General features: G+C 40.2%; 1 protein-coding gene across 1 annotated transcript in view; it reads right to left on the bottom strand.

Moving 5' to 3' along the window:
* Positions 1-15,756, bottom strand: part of tshz2 (teashirt zinc finger homeobox 2) — a 32,113-nt gene extending 16,357 nt beyond the window's left edge. The window contains exon 1 of the mRNA XM_084681319.1: positions 15,261-15,756. Within this exon, the coding sequence (XP_084537445.1) occupies positions 15,261-15,300 (40 nt within the window). The 5' untranslated portion in view covers positions 15,301-15,756. The remainder of the gene's footprint in view (positions 1-15,260) is intronic.
* Between the last annotated feature and the right edge of the window lie 371 nt (positions 15,757-16,127).

The following is a 16,127-nucleotide window of genomic DNA, read 5'->3' as shown; positions in this document are numbered from 1 at the left end:
AAGGGCCAGGACTCTTGCCTTATGTTGGTAGGAATGATAAATATTGCTGTTCACAGCATGACATGGAGACTGGCATGAAAATCCAATTTTATAAACATGTTCAAAGATGTCTGTCACTTTTTATTTCATCGAAAAACATTCTGAAACCTTGTGAAAACTGAAAATGTGTTCCATTGCACCTTCATGCTCAGATTTGCTTATGTGTTCACAAGGTTTGATGGATCTAGATTCTATTGGGCAGCAGGGGGTGGAGATACTTTATAAGCTAAGCTCCACACATCTATTTCTAGCTGAGGACTTGCTGACAGCACATTTAACTTTGTGATCTTCATATGAGAGACAGTTAACACCACTGACAGTCGAATCGCTCCCAGCTCATATACCTATACCTTCTCACCCCTCATCTGAAGGGGTCTAACTGAGTATCCTTTTCTGATAAAATGGCTGGGAGTTGGATTAGCAGAAAAAAAAGGCTGCACTCCAGTCAACCTATGTGGACCAAAAAGGGTGTTTAAAAGGTATTTTCTTGATGAGGTGGAGGCTGGGGTTGGGGACAGAAGCTGTCCTTAGAAACCAGATTCAGGATGTACTTAGTTGTGCATGTGTGTTCACAGGTTTGTGGGATTTACACTCAATTAGAACAGCAGGGGGTTGAGGTATTTTGTGAGAGGATAAGTTAAAGGCTTGACACATTTATTTTTGCTACCGCGGCTGAAGACTTGGTGACAGCCCATCAAACATTATTTGTGTGATCACAATATTCAAAACGTATAATATCGTAAATGCTGCAGACAGTTGAAAAAAAAGACTGCAAAGTTCCCCTTAGTGTGCGCTCCTCCTCGTCTTCCAGTTGACAGTAAGTGTTTCTGTTGTTGATTACAGAATATAAACTGTGTCAGAAGAACCACAGAATTATTTAACAATTTCAAGATATCAGATTAAACATAAACAGTCCAGTTCAACAATCAGATTTCAACCAAATATAAGGATCACAATGTTACTATTAATCAAAAACATTGTAATCAAAATTGAATTTGGCATGACAACAACATCAATCTTACTGTCTTGATTTTTCATAGTATATTCAAATACAACATCTTAGTTAATAGTAAAGCTATTTTTTTAGATGCTGATTGAGCCAGACAGTCCAAAGTACTGTAACAGCTAGCTGACTAACTCTTATATCCCGGTAGAAAAACTCCACCGTTTAATGATCCACCACTAAGGAGAATACACACACCTCCAAAAGAATTCAAATCCCTTTTCCCACAGCCTCTTTCAGTCCGTATGATAAATGACACCCGTCATTCTGCCGTTGCCAAACAGCACAGAGGGGAATTGTACTGATATATGATTCACAAGAACAGGAAATAAACTCTGCCTTTCTCTATTGCTCTCTCTCTCTTGCCAAGTGGGACAGACCTGGACAGTGTCAAGGCCCACTCAAGACAGTATAGAAGTACTAAACCCAAAAAAGAATAGAAAGACAGTGGTTAGAAAATTGAACTGTTTCTCAAAGATTTGCGCTAAATTATGAAAAACACACTTGCCACTTCATTACAGTAACATAAGAATGTATGAGAACTTGCTAGTGATGAGATGGAAAAAAGGAAAACACAAGCAATGTAAAGTGTGTAATTATCAGAAATGAAGAAAAAAACATTACAGAATGAGCAACCTCTCTCTGCCCCCAATTACAATACAGCAAGTAAGGCTAATTACTGATCCATGATTATCTTAGGTTCCTGAGTCAATGAGTGAATAAGTAAGTGAGAATGTGCACAACGTGTGTATGTGTGAGAGGGAGAGAGAGAGTAAGAGACAGTTCTTAAGCTCAATGGTAGGGCGAGACATACAGTGAGGAGATTAAAAGAGTAAAAATACTTGAGAAACCAAACCTCTTCTATGCAAAACACTACAATGCTCTACTACACTGTATGTTGGCTTATAGTATGGCTGACTGCGCAGTGAATGTTAGAGAATGTCCTGCTCCTGTATCAGTCACCAAGGGATAAAGAGAGTTTGAGAAGTAGTGGGGGGGAGAGAGAATAAAGAGTGTTAGAGAGAAGGAGGAGAGAGAAAGGGAGAATAAAGAGAGAGAGAGGGGGGGGGGGGGCTTTACTACTGCTGCTGCGGCTGCTGTGTGGCTTCTGCCCGTTAAGACAGCCCCCTCAGGCCAGCGCACTGCTCTGCTCTGCTCTGCTCAGCGGTAGGCCTCCCACTCGGGCTCTGAACGTGGGGATGTGCCCAGGGCCAGGACCAGGAGCACTCCATCACCCAGACAGCGACATCCTTTCGCCATCACCATCAGAGGGGCCCCTATGGGGGGACGGGGATATTTATGGGCAGCGCGTTCACACACACGCCCATGCGGCTGCGATTTTGCTGATATACTGCCGGCTGGACTGTGGGATGGAGCCATATAGTTCATCTCCTCCTCATTTTTTGCCTCATCCAGATCCCTGGAAGTGCTCCTTAGAGCTTTGCAGGTTGAATGTGATGTAGGAAGCAGACATCTTGAATAGTATGCCACACGTAAATCTGTGTTCAAAATATGTTTGGCTAGTTTAAATGTTTTTGGTAGTAACATGGTTCATAATTCACTGTGTTCATCCGAAAGTGAGCGAGAGTTGTATTAATATGACATAAACATCTTGCAGTGGATTCCAAATAAAATGGGGGTTGCTGTGCTTGGGTGTTATATATCATTGCAGAAGATGTATTAATCTGAGTGTATCCTAATACCTCTTTGCCTTTGATTTCAAAGAGGAATAATTGCCAGGAAAGCCCTGTAAGACCTAATGCTATGGGGCAAAATGAAAATGGTTTTGAATTGTCGTTCTCAAGTAAAGCGGCTACTTTGTACCACTAGGGCTTTCTTTCCTGGGGCGGGTCGAGGGATTAAAAGAAGCCATAAAAGGTCTCAGTAATGGCATCAGTAATGTCTCCCTGCCATTAAAAATGGCGAGAAAAACATCTGCTTTGCATTTTTCACTCCCTCGCTGCCCATTTGTCTTCTAAACTATCTTTATGTGCCCTGGTTTTAACACTTCACCTTAAAAATGTGTATTGTTTTCAAAACCCCTCAACATATGAATGTTAATCTGAAACCAGAACGTTATTCTATGTTTCCCCCTGAGCTAAGTACACATGGATATAAAATGCCTATTAATGAAAAAGCAAACCAATAAAATCCGACAACTTATTGTTGCTATTTCCTTGACGTGGCTGACTTTGTGAGGCAGTTACAATAATTATCCAACTACAATTGGATACAATTTGGCCCTGTGTCATTTTGTGCATGTCCCTACATCAGCAAACATATTTTTATGTTTCACTTCACATACTAAAAGAAAAGAATTTAGAAGCAGTTGCATTTACACCCAGGTCACATAATGGCAGCCAGTGTGGAGTAAACACCTTGATTGCTTTATGGCTGGCCTCTAACCGTCAAAGGCACGCCACTGTATCCGTCCTCTGTCGGGTTTCTGGGAAACTTGGGCCCTGCAGTAATCTTTCCCCTGCTAGCCCTTTAATAAACCACAACCTGCTTCATTAGCCTGCCCTCACCGAGTGATTGATCGCTGCCAGTCACAGAAACCCCATCCTCGTCCTGCCTACCTTTCCTCAACCCACTAAATAAGCCATTTTTTATGTTAGTTACTAGCCATCACACTATTAAAGGAGAGTATTCACATAGAGCCAGAGAGGGAGTGGCATTAGCCGGGGATAGCGGATAACAGTGTTGCTTTTGTTCAAACACTAGGTCAAGATCGATTTTTGAGATGCACCATACAGGCACTGTACATTAAATATCATGAGGTCAAATTAGTTTTTTTTGGGTACTAGAGGAAAGAAAAAGAAAGAATTGCACCATAATTAGAAGCAACCATTTGCATTTATAAAACAATTAAATGTTGTAGTCAGAAAGACACTTTATTGTTTACTTTACAGCTTCAATCCTATTATTTAATAATAAAGTATACGTTATATGTTCTAATTCGAATTATATGCCCCATTTTATTCTCCCTGTTTGTGTACTTCTTTTTAAAATACATATTTTTTATTTTATTTTTTATTTTTAAGATATTGCTAATGTGTGGTTTAGGAATGGGTGCTAAAGTGGTTTTGGTAACTTTTCATCCTTCTGTACTGAATTGCTGTACAGTGGTTTCAAATCTTCCCTTAAGTGCCTCCAATGTAAGATCTGTGTGATCCCTCACCACTCTCTGCTGTGGAGAAATAGAGAGACACAGAGGGGAAAGGTGCTAGATGGTGTTCAGCTGCAGTAATAAAGTCAGTAATATCACTATCTTGCCCTCCTCTCCCAAGAATTGCTATAAACCTATTTCGAAAATTGCACCCATATATTTTACGGAGACAGTTAGCTCATCCTGGTGACAGTGCAAACTTTTAAGGTGAATTATGCCAGTGTCATTCAGAGGAGGGTCAATTACTTCCCGGCCAAAATTTCAGCCCGGGTTTGGTACTACAGCCAGCCGGCTCTCAAAGTGGGCTTGCTGCTACTAGCAACACAAGACTCAAGATGGAGTCCAGTCACAACCCACCAGTGCTGCAACCCACTGTGCATAAACTGCTTAAACAATTTAATGGTACATTGCACTAAACTAGCTAGGCTTTGACAAAGTCTTGCTCACCTTTTCGCGTGCGCAGGAAAATACACTACAGTGTCGATGACAACTTTTAACAACTGTATACTTATTGCAATGTATGAAGAAATAAACCCCAGCAAAGTCTTAACCTCACTATTTTGCAACCGCTTGGGTTTCCATACAAGCAGATGATATGAGCACTGTTTCTGTCAAGTGTCAGCGCAGGAATGAATCACACCACCTACAGTATTTCAAGAGCAACAGAAGGGGGTGTTCTACATACAGTAACAGCAGTTGTGCTAAGGCACTGTACACATAAAGTTTGTATTATCCTGAATGAAGCCCAAACACTGAGTTACTCAGGCTCGGATAAGCATAAGCCTCCATATGACTGTCTGTCATGAATAATGATCAATGTTGGCTGTTTGCAAACCGCAGACACACTCTGTTCAATGTGCCTGTAGGCAGGAGAGCATTCCTACGACCGGAGAGAGCCCTCCTGATCTGAGCCAGAGGTGGGGAGGATCCTCTCTTGCAGGCCTCGCCGTCTGTGTACATGTGTGTTTAGGGTCGACATGGCAACCAAAGCCTTCAGACTCACACTGAGCTGGTTGGCCCCCGCCCCGTGTGTGTCAGCTCTCCTGCTCTTATACCTGAGGTTTAGATAAACAGCCACATGTGCAGGGCATCATCAAAGTCTACCATCTAATTACAGAGTTTGGTTATGTGACTGTAACTTTTATTATGTTTCATTTCCCGTCCTCAGTAAGAAAATAAATATACACCCACCAGTTTAATCACAGGGTTATTTCAAACCGCCTGAGTTATCTCTATGATATCATCAAGCGCTAATAACTTCAGAGTGAATGAGTTTTTTTTTCTTTTCATGATGAGAAGCAGACCTCTTAAGAGGACACTAAAGTAGATCTGAGTCTAAATAAGATATGCATATGTGGATGATTCATGTAGCTAACTAGCAGATCAACACTAGCACTCTAAGGAGCACAAACCAAAAAGCCAAGTCGACGAATCTCCTTTTCGTCACTTAGCTCACATTGCATCAGTAATCACTGAGCTTTCCATTTTACGTGGTGCAATACTGTATGACTAGTCCTGTCCAAATGGGAGTGAGTTTGCAGGTCTGTGCCGATTTACGTTGTGTTGTAATGCAGGCAACCTTGGCAGGAAATAGGAGATGGGAAAAAAGCCAGCCTTTCATCATTTTCCCCAAATCAGAGGAGGAAATGAATATGGATGCCCTCAGGCGAGAGGGGAAGGAAATCCAGGGGCTGATGAGGTCCCTAAAGGATGCGTCTGGACAGTACCGGAACCTCTCAGATGGGTTGCTGCCAGAGAGGGAGGGCCGCTCCGGAGCATGTAGAAAGCACACATGCATAATGACACACACAAACACACGTACAGTCTGTTCAAAGTGGATGAGGACTGCCGTTAACACACGATTATTTCCACAAACAAGCACACGCACACAGTCACGCACACAAACACACACAAACGCACAGAAAAACCTAGATAATACTCGATCCCAGTGTCCTGCGGGTGTTGTTGTGGCATATAGTGTTCTGACAGCCACATGCATCTCTTTGATTGATCAGGCAAGAGAAAGTGACCAGGAAGTCATGATTAAAGGCTTTTAGAACCTCCCCTCTTGTGTTTCAGCAAATGAAAATGAGAGTTCATTGCGGGTAGAGGTGGGGTTGAAACAAGAAGAAAAGGGGTGGGTCTGATGATTTGGAAAGTCAAGTTAAATCAAGCCCTGTCAATAAGCATCTCAAAGTATGTGTCCTGCAGCACAGAGAGATGTATTCATCCAGCCCTGTGTGTTTATCCCCAGACTGGCCTGTGTTCTGTCCTGCTGAGGCAACTCAGTGTTGATGTCACAGCCCCCGGCGATGGCTATGATCTATGTGTGACCTCTGTGACGTTGTCAGGATCAACTCCCCACAGACAACAGTTACCAGGGAGACACTAGTCCATAGTGTTGGTTGGACAAGCCACACAGACAGACAGAGAAAGTGAGACAGGCAGGCAGACAGGCAGACAGACGGTCCAAATGGTCTCAGTTTTACCAGACATAACGTTGCTCATGTCAACACTGACCTTCCCCTGACATGGAGAAAATGGCCACTTCCTGCATCTTTAAAATGGCCAGAGGGGACAGAGAGATAAAAATACAAAAGACAGTTTCTCAGTCAATTTATGTTGGGATTAATGTATTCTTGCTGAGTTGAATAATCACGTTTACATCATTTTTCTTTACATCCTAATTCGAACCTTTACAATTTTTCATAAACAATTTCCATAAACCACAGAAAACACCAGAATTTAAGTGACATAACTGCACGAGAACAGATATTACTCTGCTATGCAGTGCTTTAGTGTCTTTCTTCCCATTGAATCCAGCCTCTCCCTGCTCTGGCAGTGCAGTGGCAGGTATTAGAGAGATGATCCCACAAAGCCCCCCCCCCTCCCTCTCCCAGGCTTACCCACACACACAACACTCACTCTGGGACTCCAAAATGATTGGCCAGCAGGTCCTACAGAGACCACATTGAAGTTGAGTGTCTTCCTATCTCTGGCACTCGTTAAAAAAATAAACACTGCTGTAGTTGGTTCACAAAACCAGTGTATCCATGAGAGGAACACCTACAGTATTTCTGCATATTTGTAGGCAGGCTGACATATGTTTGAATTGTTCACTAACTCACCTCACATGTATTGAGAAATATGATGAGCATGGGAAAAAGGGAAGACAAGGAGACCCTGAAATTCCTGTGATCAGGGGAGGGAGATGAATACCAAAAATGAACCTCTCCTGGTAGACCCCTACCCTTTGTGGATGCATTGAGTTATTACAAAGGTCGCTGGTATCACTGAGTAGAGAAGCCTTGAAAACCTGTATAAATACAGGAAGTATAACTTACTTGTTTAATCCAGCCCTATCCTTGCTTTGATGGCAGTTCCTCCGGAAAACTTGCCTGTTTCCTTTTTTCATCTGCCTTTGTTGACATACCAAAGATGCATTTGTCCAATCAGTCGTAAAACATTTGTGCTCTCAAATCGGCTCAAATCTGGTGGATGACATCACCCAACACCCACATGAAGCTTTCATGATGCGTCAAGTCAGTTTCTGTACAGGAAGCCTTTGGCACCATGTTTGCTTTTAGTCAGATACAGTTGGCCCACTATTAGACATGCTTCTTCCTGCACAAAGACTTCCCTGTGTAATATTAATCATGTGAGGATGAACAGAGCTGTAAATCCATCCTCTTTGGAAATCCCCTTTTTTTAAATTGTGTTTTGTAACATTGTTTTAGTCAGATTTCAGCAATGTGAGATGCAACTTGGCCCTGGTAATTTGACAGTGATAAGCATTTGATACATGGTACAATTTTTACAATGGAAAAATAAGTAAATAATATGATACATTGTTGTAACTAGACATGGGCTTGTATTTGTTCTTACCCTATGAAAAAAAACTAATGAACCCAAAAAAAACTCAACTAGGCCTACAAGCAAATATGTTCACTTTCAATTTCACACAACTGATACATGTTATTGATCTAAGTCTGATTGGAACTAGTGACCTGCATTAATTTAACATTGTGAGACATGTTACTATTACTGTGTTGGACAATATCACATTATGGTCATTTTAAGTGAAATGTGTTTATCTTCACAACATATAGAAAAGGCACTAGAATAATATCGTTGGTTTGCCCAAATTCATTTTCTTTCCCTAAAGTATACCATTTGTCATACACTCATTACAAGGGCAGTCAATTTTAAACCAATTCCAAATGCCTCTCATTTTTATTTTTCATGATACAGGCCGCACACTTTTCATACCCCTGTCAACAAATTACTATGTTATTTTAAGCCCTGGCTGAATAAATGAAGTGATAAGTGAACATAATTATTTTGTACATTGTTATCTGTTTTTCCTTGTCTTGTTACGGCGACTTTGTATTTCAGTGTTCCTGTTACTGTGGTAGGCTATGTGAAGTGTATTCAGAACAGGGCGTTGATACATTAATATGTTCAGTGGTTCCCCTTAATCAAGTTGTAAGTACAAAAGAATAATTTTATATTCAACACGGACACCTAGGCTGTCACTGTCATTTAATGAGTTTCAATTAAGCTGTTAGTTTCAACAGACTGGCTCTGCACGCAGGAAAACTATTTAAAGCTTAAAAAGCACATCAACAGAATATGAGACATGGTTTGTTGCATATTTAGGGTATATATTTCTAACATGGCCAAAATGAACAATAGAGAGTAATTATTTTTAAAACATTGTCATTCCAAAAATATGTTTAATCTGCAAATATCGCATGCAATTAGAAACATCATGGGTCTTTAATAGTCAAATTATGAATTGATTGATTGCAAAATATGTGTCTGGTGCTTAGTGCATATTCAAATTACATAGCAATTGATACCTTGGACATAGCACAAACTTGATTGGTTGTAATAGGAGCAGAATGTCTAAGTGTTTCACTCCCAGACAATGTGATTGGATGAGTAAAAACGTGAAAGCCTCAGTTTGACCCCAGTCTAGAGGATGGGGAGCACAGGCCTGTTGAGGTCAAGTGAAACGACAGAACATTGAGTTGATTCATCAAATTAGGTCCTATGTAATTGCACTGCGTGACAACTCATAAAATGTGTCAGCTATAAAACTGCCAGACAGCCATCAGCCTCCATGTTAAATGAAGTTAGAGAAAGTGCAAGGTTCACAACTTCCTAACCCTCCTGTGTTTTAGTGGGTTGTCTTAAAGGCCTTGCTTCTCTGATCACAAAGCAGCATGGATATATTCACACATCAGATTAAGACGTACTGTTTATTTTCTTAACAAATGCCATTTCCATACATAGCTTTGCTAATCATATTTTTACGATGCTCGTTAGTAAAGCTACATTTGGAATGGGTGATAATGTTAAGCTAACGTTTTGAAGTTATTAAGTTAGAAAACTAACTAGCGCACAAAATGTTTTTTCTCCTCTGCTCATAACTGAACAAAACTAAACAAATCAAAGAACAGATGTTAAGATAATGGTATGTTAGATGTAGAACCTTTACAAACACACATTCCAACCCAAATTGACCACACTGACCTCTGTGAAGAGCACAAAGCATGCAGTGTGAAGACAGTTTACCTTTGTAATTGTTACAGATCACACCATTAGCACAATATTGTCGTAGCTCCTGCTCCTGCAGACAGTAACTGCTGAGGGTTAATTTGCATAATACATCTTAATTGAAGCCTATTAAGGATTTGATTAGAAGCAAATCAGGTACACCACGGATAACTTCAGATTAATGCTTTCGCTGTGTTTTGGATGTTATCATATTCTGAGACAACTGTGCAATGTATCATGCTATTTGTACGTGTTGGTGAACACTATTTCCATTCAATTACATTGAAATGCCTTTAAATATGTTAATATAAATTGTATTATTTCATCTTGGTTCATACTACTGTTTTTGTCAGTGAACAATTTGGGAGATTGTGTATGGGGACCAGCTAAGTGACTCATTGATTTGAGACACTGTCATTGTCTTGAATGTTTGTACCTGTTCGTGTCCTTGTAGAAACGGTGCCTCTGAAATAAGAGACCGTCGTTGTCTTACTACCAAGAGGTACCTATCTGTGAATGAGGCCATGGCAGAGGCACTAGACTCTTTAAATAAGCATCTGTGGTTGGAAATCTGATCCAGCCCTGATTGTTTTGAACAACTTCCTAACCATATGGCCGACATTTAGATCTCCTGACTTGTTATATATATATATATATATATATATATATATATATATATATATATATATATATATATATATATATATATATATATATATATATATATATATATATATATATATATATATATATATATATATATATATATATATATATATATATATATATATTATATGTTCAGGTCAACAACTGTCATTTTGGGGTTCTCTTTTTACCTAAATTCTGCATGGAAGGAATAGGACACACGTGGATCATAAGCCAATTGATAGGTTACGTGTGTACGGATGACATAGGACAGTGTGCTGTGTAATGGAAGTGCTAATTACGCTACGCATATAAGAATACACAAGTTTGTATTTTATTGTACTTTATTACAAACATGATTCTTTGTGTAATCAGTAGCAGAAGCACAGTGTTACTGTGCTAACAACTCTGTTCACTTCCTCAAAGTCCACAGATGAGGATTAGCTGCCCTACTGCAGGGATTCAGACTTGCCCCTGTTTCGGTCTCTTAAATCATTATATCTGTAGGGACCTGGACAAAATACCGTAACATAATTTCTTTTGTACTTGGAATGTCTGGCAGAAATAATGAGTTTTAGCCTGCTTGCAATAAACTCTCCCAATATTCGAGTTATTGTCGGACTTAATGAGGAAAAAAAAATCATAACAAGAAATTGCCTTTTCTGCAGCGATGATCACATGGAAACATTATCCACATGAATCACCCCAACGGCATATCAAATTGTGTCATTTGCCTGGAAACTAGTGCAGGTCTCAGAGGGAAGGCAAGGTGAATGAGAGGCTGCTGCATCGAGGTGCAACACTGCTCAGGCACTTGCCTTGAGACCAATCAAAACAGCCTTTTTCCACACAAGAGAGAGGAGGAGAGATCACTATGCTCCAGGGCACAAGAGTCTCTGTTCATATCACCTAGACAGTGCACCACCCTGTCTGACTCTCAGACAAACAAAAGCCTCCCAAACTATTAGCTATCCACACCTGTCACCTCCCTGGCATGCAATAGGAAATGCAATGAGATTACTCACTAAACAACCATGTATTACTTTATTGTTTTACTACTGTGAGAACATTCCAGATGATGAAGCCAGGTGAAAAAGACATCTCTCGGAGAAAAGGCCAAGACCAAGACCAAGACTCAACATTTCCTCACACATATCCAGAGTCAGAACAATGGTCTAAAATTATTGGGAACTTGGGAACAAGATAACAGAAGGCTGAATCTCACTATACGAGAACAATGCCATACTTCAGTGGTCACTGTTGATGACATCACTCAGTGATTCAATGGAGTGTAGGATGGAATGGTAGAATCGGAGCTGTCACGCACCCTTGATGGGCAAATGATTGTCACCACAGTCATCTCATCAGAGACCCCTTCAGCATATTGTTCGCTTTGTCCTCATTTCACACTTTGATTTCAAATCTCTCCTTTTTTGGTTGGGCACAAGCCCACAATTTACCGTGTTGTGCTTATGTCATTCAAACAATGGTGTATTGCAAATAAATACAAATGCTATACAAAAAAGCTATAATTAACGAGGAGTTATAAAAAGGTGGCAATCTTTAAAGAGAAATAGAGCACGCTTGTATTTTGTTGCCATTTTCTTTTAAGGTTTTGTCATTCAAATTGGTGCATTGGATTGGCTTTTTTGTGCCTAAACTGGATAAACAACATCTGCCTTGATTGTAAGATGTTTCCAGAACAAACCACTTAGGAGGAATTTCAGCTAGCCAATTCCCACAAGCTGCTGTCAGTCATTTACTGGCACTGCAACACTTAATGCCTTTGTCTGTTCTCCAATTTATCTTGTTAACAGCAAATTGGGCTAACTGTTTGAGGCACAGAGCTATCGTACAACCGATAAGAGAAACACATTCACTGCTGAAAAAAAGTATGCTCCTCCTTCAAGTAAAAATGTCATTGATCTACTTCAAAGTTTCCCATTTATGTACAGTGGAATACAATAAAACAGGATACTGCCAACACCTATTGTTCAGTTAATAGTGATATTTCTGGCATCACAAACTGTAGGTTTTGCATGTTGTATATTATACAAGGCAGTAATAGTCACTTTAAATAACCCTTACGCTCAAAGTGTGCTGAAAAAGTAAATCAAATACACTGCCCTTTACACGCATGTCTGTAGTCTCCAATTTACAAATATGCCTATTAATAATACAATCCTCCAGGGGTGCAGAAGCACCCTGGAAACCAACTGTCCTGTGAATTAATGTGTGAGAGGCCTGAGAATGGCCTTTTTACACCACCTTGCAGAATAAAGCCTCAACTGAGAGAGACACTACGTCTTTAAGAGCACTACAAATAAAGGAAATGTATTTCTTGCATCTTCCATGGTCTTATTTCAATACCCCTCTCTCCTTGTTCCCCCTCCACACATCATTAAACATATTATTATAACATGACTGTCAGTCCGCGTCTCTCTTCCCTCCATTCTTGCTCTGCCAGGTAATCAATTTGTCGTCACTCTCTGTAACCCCAGTAAAGTCATCAAGCGAAATGAGTTACAGCTGCAAAGAGCCTTCAAGAATACAGAAAAAGAGAAAGCGAGAGAAATGACAACACAGCCCAGGAATATTCCGCCGCCTGATAGCACATCCCAGGTCTTGAAGATGAAATATTAATGCACAATTTGTTTATCTGCAGGCCCACATCTCTCCAGTGCCGAGCTGTTAATTTTCTATCGGCACAGACAACGGATCAGTCAGTCATGAACTCTTCACAGCCATTACCGGGAGACATTTTGATTAAGTATTCCTAATGTAGTGGATAGGAAAGAATGAAAACACTCTGCCTGCCAACTTTTGATTGACCATTAAGCCACTGATGAATGTGCCTGTCAAAGAGGAGACAATTACCTCAACAATGAAGAAACTCTTCTGGAAAGCTTATTTCTCTATAGGGCTGACACATTTACCAGATTACAGGCAAGGCAGCTGAGAGCATGTAAAGGGATCGCTTAGGCATCTTCTCAAAAGTTCTCTGAATAATACTAGGGACATTGTTTTTAAGAAAGGGGATTTTACTGACTAAAATGTGGGGAAAAAAATGTCGGTTTTGGGTGCCTTTCTCTGAGAATGTGTGTACTTCAATGAAATGAATGTGTGACTGTTAGATAAGGGTCTCAGTATCTTTAGTGGGTATAAAGAACCGCCATTATTGGCAGAGAACAATCACCATCTGCTTGTACATCCGCAGCCATAACAAAGACAGATAACTCCTCAACCCACTGCAACCAGAGAACAACATCCACATCTACAAAAGATACCCCCATCACACCATCAAATTACCCCTCTCTTTATGAATCAACTTAATCCTTTTCAGTCACTTCAATACTAATGTGTAATTACATTGTGTTATAAACATTATAAAAAATGAGGTCAAGGATGTCCACTCAAGCATGACCTAGTGCTGGTGGGCAATCACGCCAATTACTGTCCAGAACATGTGGTCATACTTTAAAATGTGTTGAAAGTGTATAGTAAATGAAATTATTAAAGTGACACTATAGTTGCACTTAGAATGTTTCCTAACATTTTGTTTGTTGTGACTTTTTTTTTATTTGTAATTTTCCCCAAAGTAAGTAAAAAGCATAAAGGAAAGATATATTAAGGTGAAACGCTACTTATGGGCCTTATGTAATGATAGGCCTCAAAAAAAGCTTTTAATGCAACAGTAACGTGAGTGACCGGGGTTGGCACCTGGCATCATAGACATACACACTCACTAAGCTAAAGCCTAAGCATTCACTCAGAGAGCCAGCACATACCCTTGGATCCTTGGAGTGTGCATAGCATTAACGTTGTCATATAACCACCTATGTTACATTAGATTCAATGTTTCTCATTTCACTGTGAAGTATCACTATGACCCAGGCCACGGACTATATAGGGCAATGTACACACTCACAGACACACACCATGCACTCACACACACCTCTTCAGAAACAAGTCTACTTTTGGATTCTGATGTATTATTTGGACTAAATAATATCAACTAGCATCATCCAAACATGTTGACTCTATATGTACGTGCAATGTGAGGTAAAGCATGATTCAAAGTGTATCAATGCTCTTTAAACAATTCCATACAAACAAAAGAGGCCATTGTTTCTGTTTCTGTTAGGCTATGTGTTTCTGTTCCACATTTTCAAATTCATGGGGTTGCTGGGAGTGTGTTTGTGTATGTGTGTGAAAGACAGAAAGAGTGGAGAAAGAGAGGGGGGGGGACTGTGTGTGTGTGTGTGTGTGTGTGTGTGTGTGCGTGCGTGTGCGACGCGCGAGAAATAGCGTTCTTCAATGTATGAGATATTAGGAGTTCATGCAAAGTTCATCTGTTTCAGTTAGTCGAGGCACATCTGATATTTCGCGTGTCTGCTTTTGATTTGCGTCTTTCCGATTCTGCGACTGCTTTGGGTCATTATTGTGAGAGCAAACTTTTGGGTCGGATAACATGTAGCCCACACATTGTCAATATCAAATCTGGACAATAAAATTAAGAAGCTCTAGTCAAATACGAATAACAGTTACACCCTGGTGAGAGAAATAACGCTAAGTGCACGTGTTCAAAAATAGGTTAATAGGCCACAGAAAACTTTTATCAATGCCTTAAACGTTATATCACGACTGTTGGAGTGAATCTCCATCGTACAGTAATAGGGCGCCTTGTGTTGTTCGACGGGTGTAAACTATCATGTTATACTTCTTCATTTCATTTTAGTTTATAATTAAATATATCACACATTTACTTAACGCATGTTTTACAAATGTAGCTAAATGTAATATTGTTCGTGACCCATATGATGAGAGTCAAGTCCTCCTTACCCGCAGCCCGTTTCGGCGCTTGCTGTTTCCTCCGTGGCATTTTTGAACTCGTGGTTCACGTTCACTCTGCCCAGGTGAAATTGGTCTATTGCGGGCTAAGATAGTCCATGCAGAGAGAGAGAGATAAAGCGAAACAGCAAGTCTTTATTTTGCTGTCTGAGTCGGCTACTTCTGCTCTCTCCTTGTAGAATCCAGTCGGAAACGTTGCCTGGGCAAAGCAGATGCAGGAGTGAGTATTTTTCACCTTGTTCCTAGATGTCCTGCAGGGTAGATCGTCTTCTTTTCTTTCCGTTTTGGTCCATCAAAGCCTTATGGCGACGTCTGTCAGTTTTCAGAGTACGGTATTGAATATGTGGAGGGACAAGCGTAAAACGTTTGGGTAATGGTATTACGCACAGCACAGGCAGGGTGAGGCGATGCCAGCAAACATCGATCCATAGAACAAACTGAACATTAAAAACTCCTCCCTCCTTGCCTGGACTTGATGGCAGCGAGACATTTGTTACAGTAGATAACCATGAGTTTATTAAAGGGACAGGGGCCAGAGAAAACACCACGAGAAGGTTGGGCTGTTTCGACGGAACGAGGTACTGTCGTAGTCAATCGGTTGATATGCGTTTGTTTCTTTTTGCTTCCAGTTATTTAAGATAGTATTTGTAATGTATTTTTTATTTTTGTGAAAGTTTTTTTATGTTTTAAAGATGTGAATTTTATACTTGAAAGAATGATTCGGAGAAGGTGTAGACTTCTCAATATCCCAATACTATAGTAAAAATGTCACATAAATAGCTGTCCACTGTAATAATCTTACAGTTGTACTTCTCCATGTGAAAACATTGTCAAAAGAAAGTTCTTTTAGCACGACTA

Source organism: Hypomesus nipponensis, chromosome 18 (assembly GCF_054491055.1).
Source record: "Hypomesus nipponensis isolate SF chromosome 18, ASM5449105v1, whole genome shotgun sequence".
In the NCBI taxonomy this organism is placed as follows: domain Eukaryota; kingdom Metazoa; phylum Chordata; class Actinopteri; order Osmeriformes; family Osmeridae; genus Hypomesus; species Hypomesus nipponensis.
The sequence above is the reverse complement of the archived record's forward strand: the minus strand, read 5'-3'. Positions and strand labels throughout refer to the sequence as shown.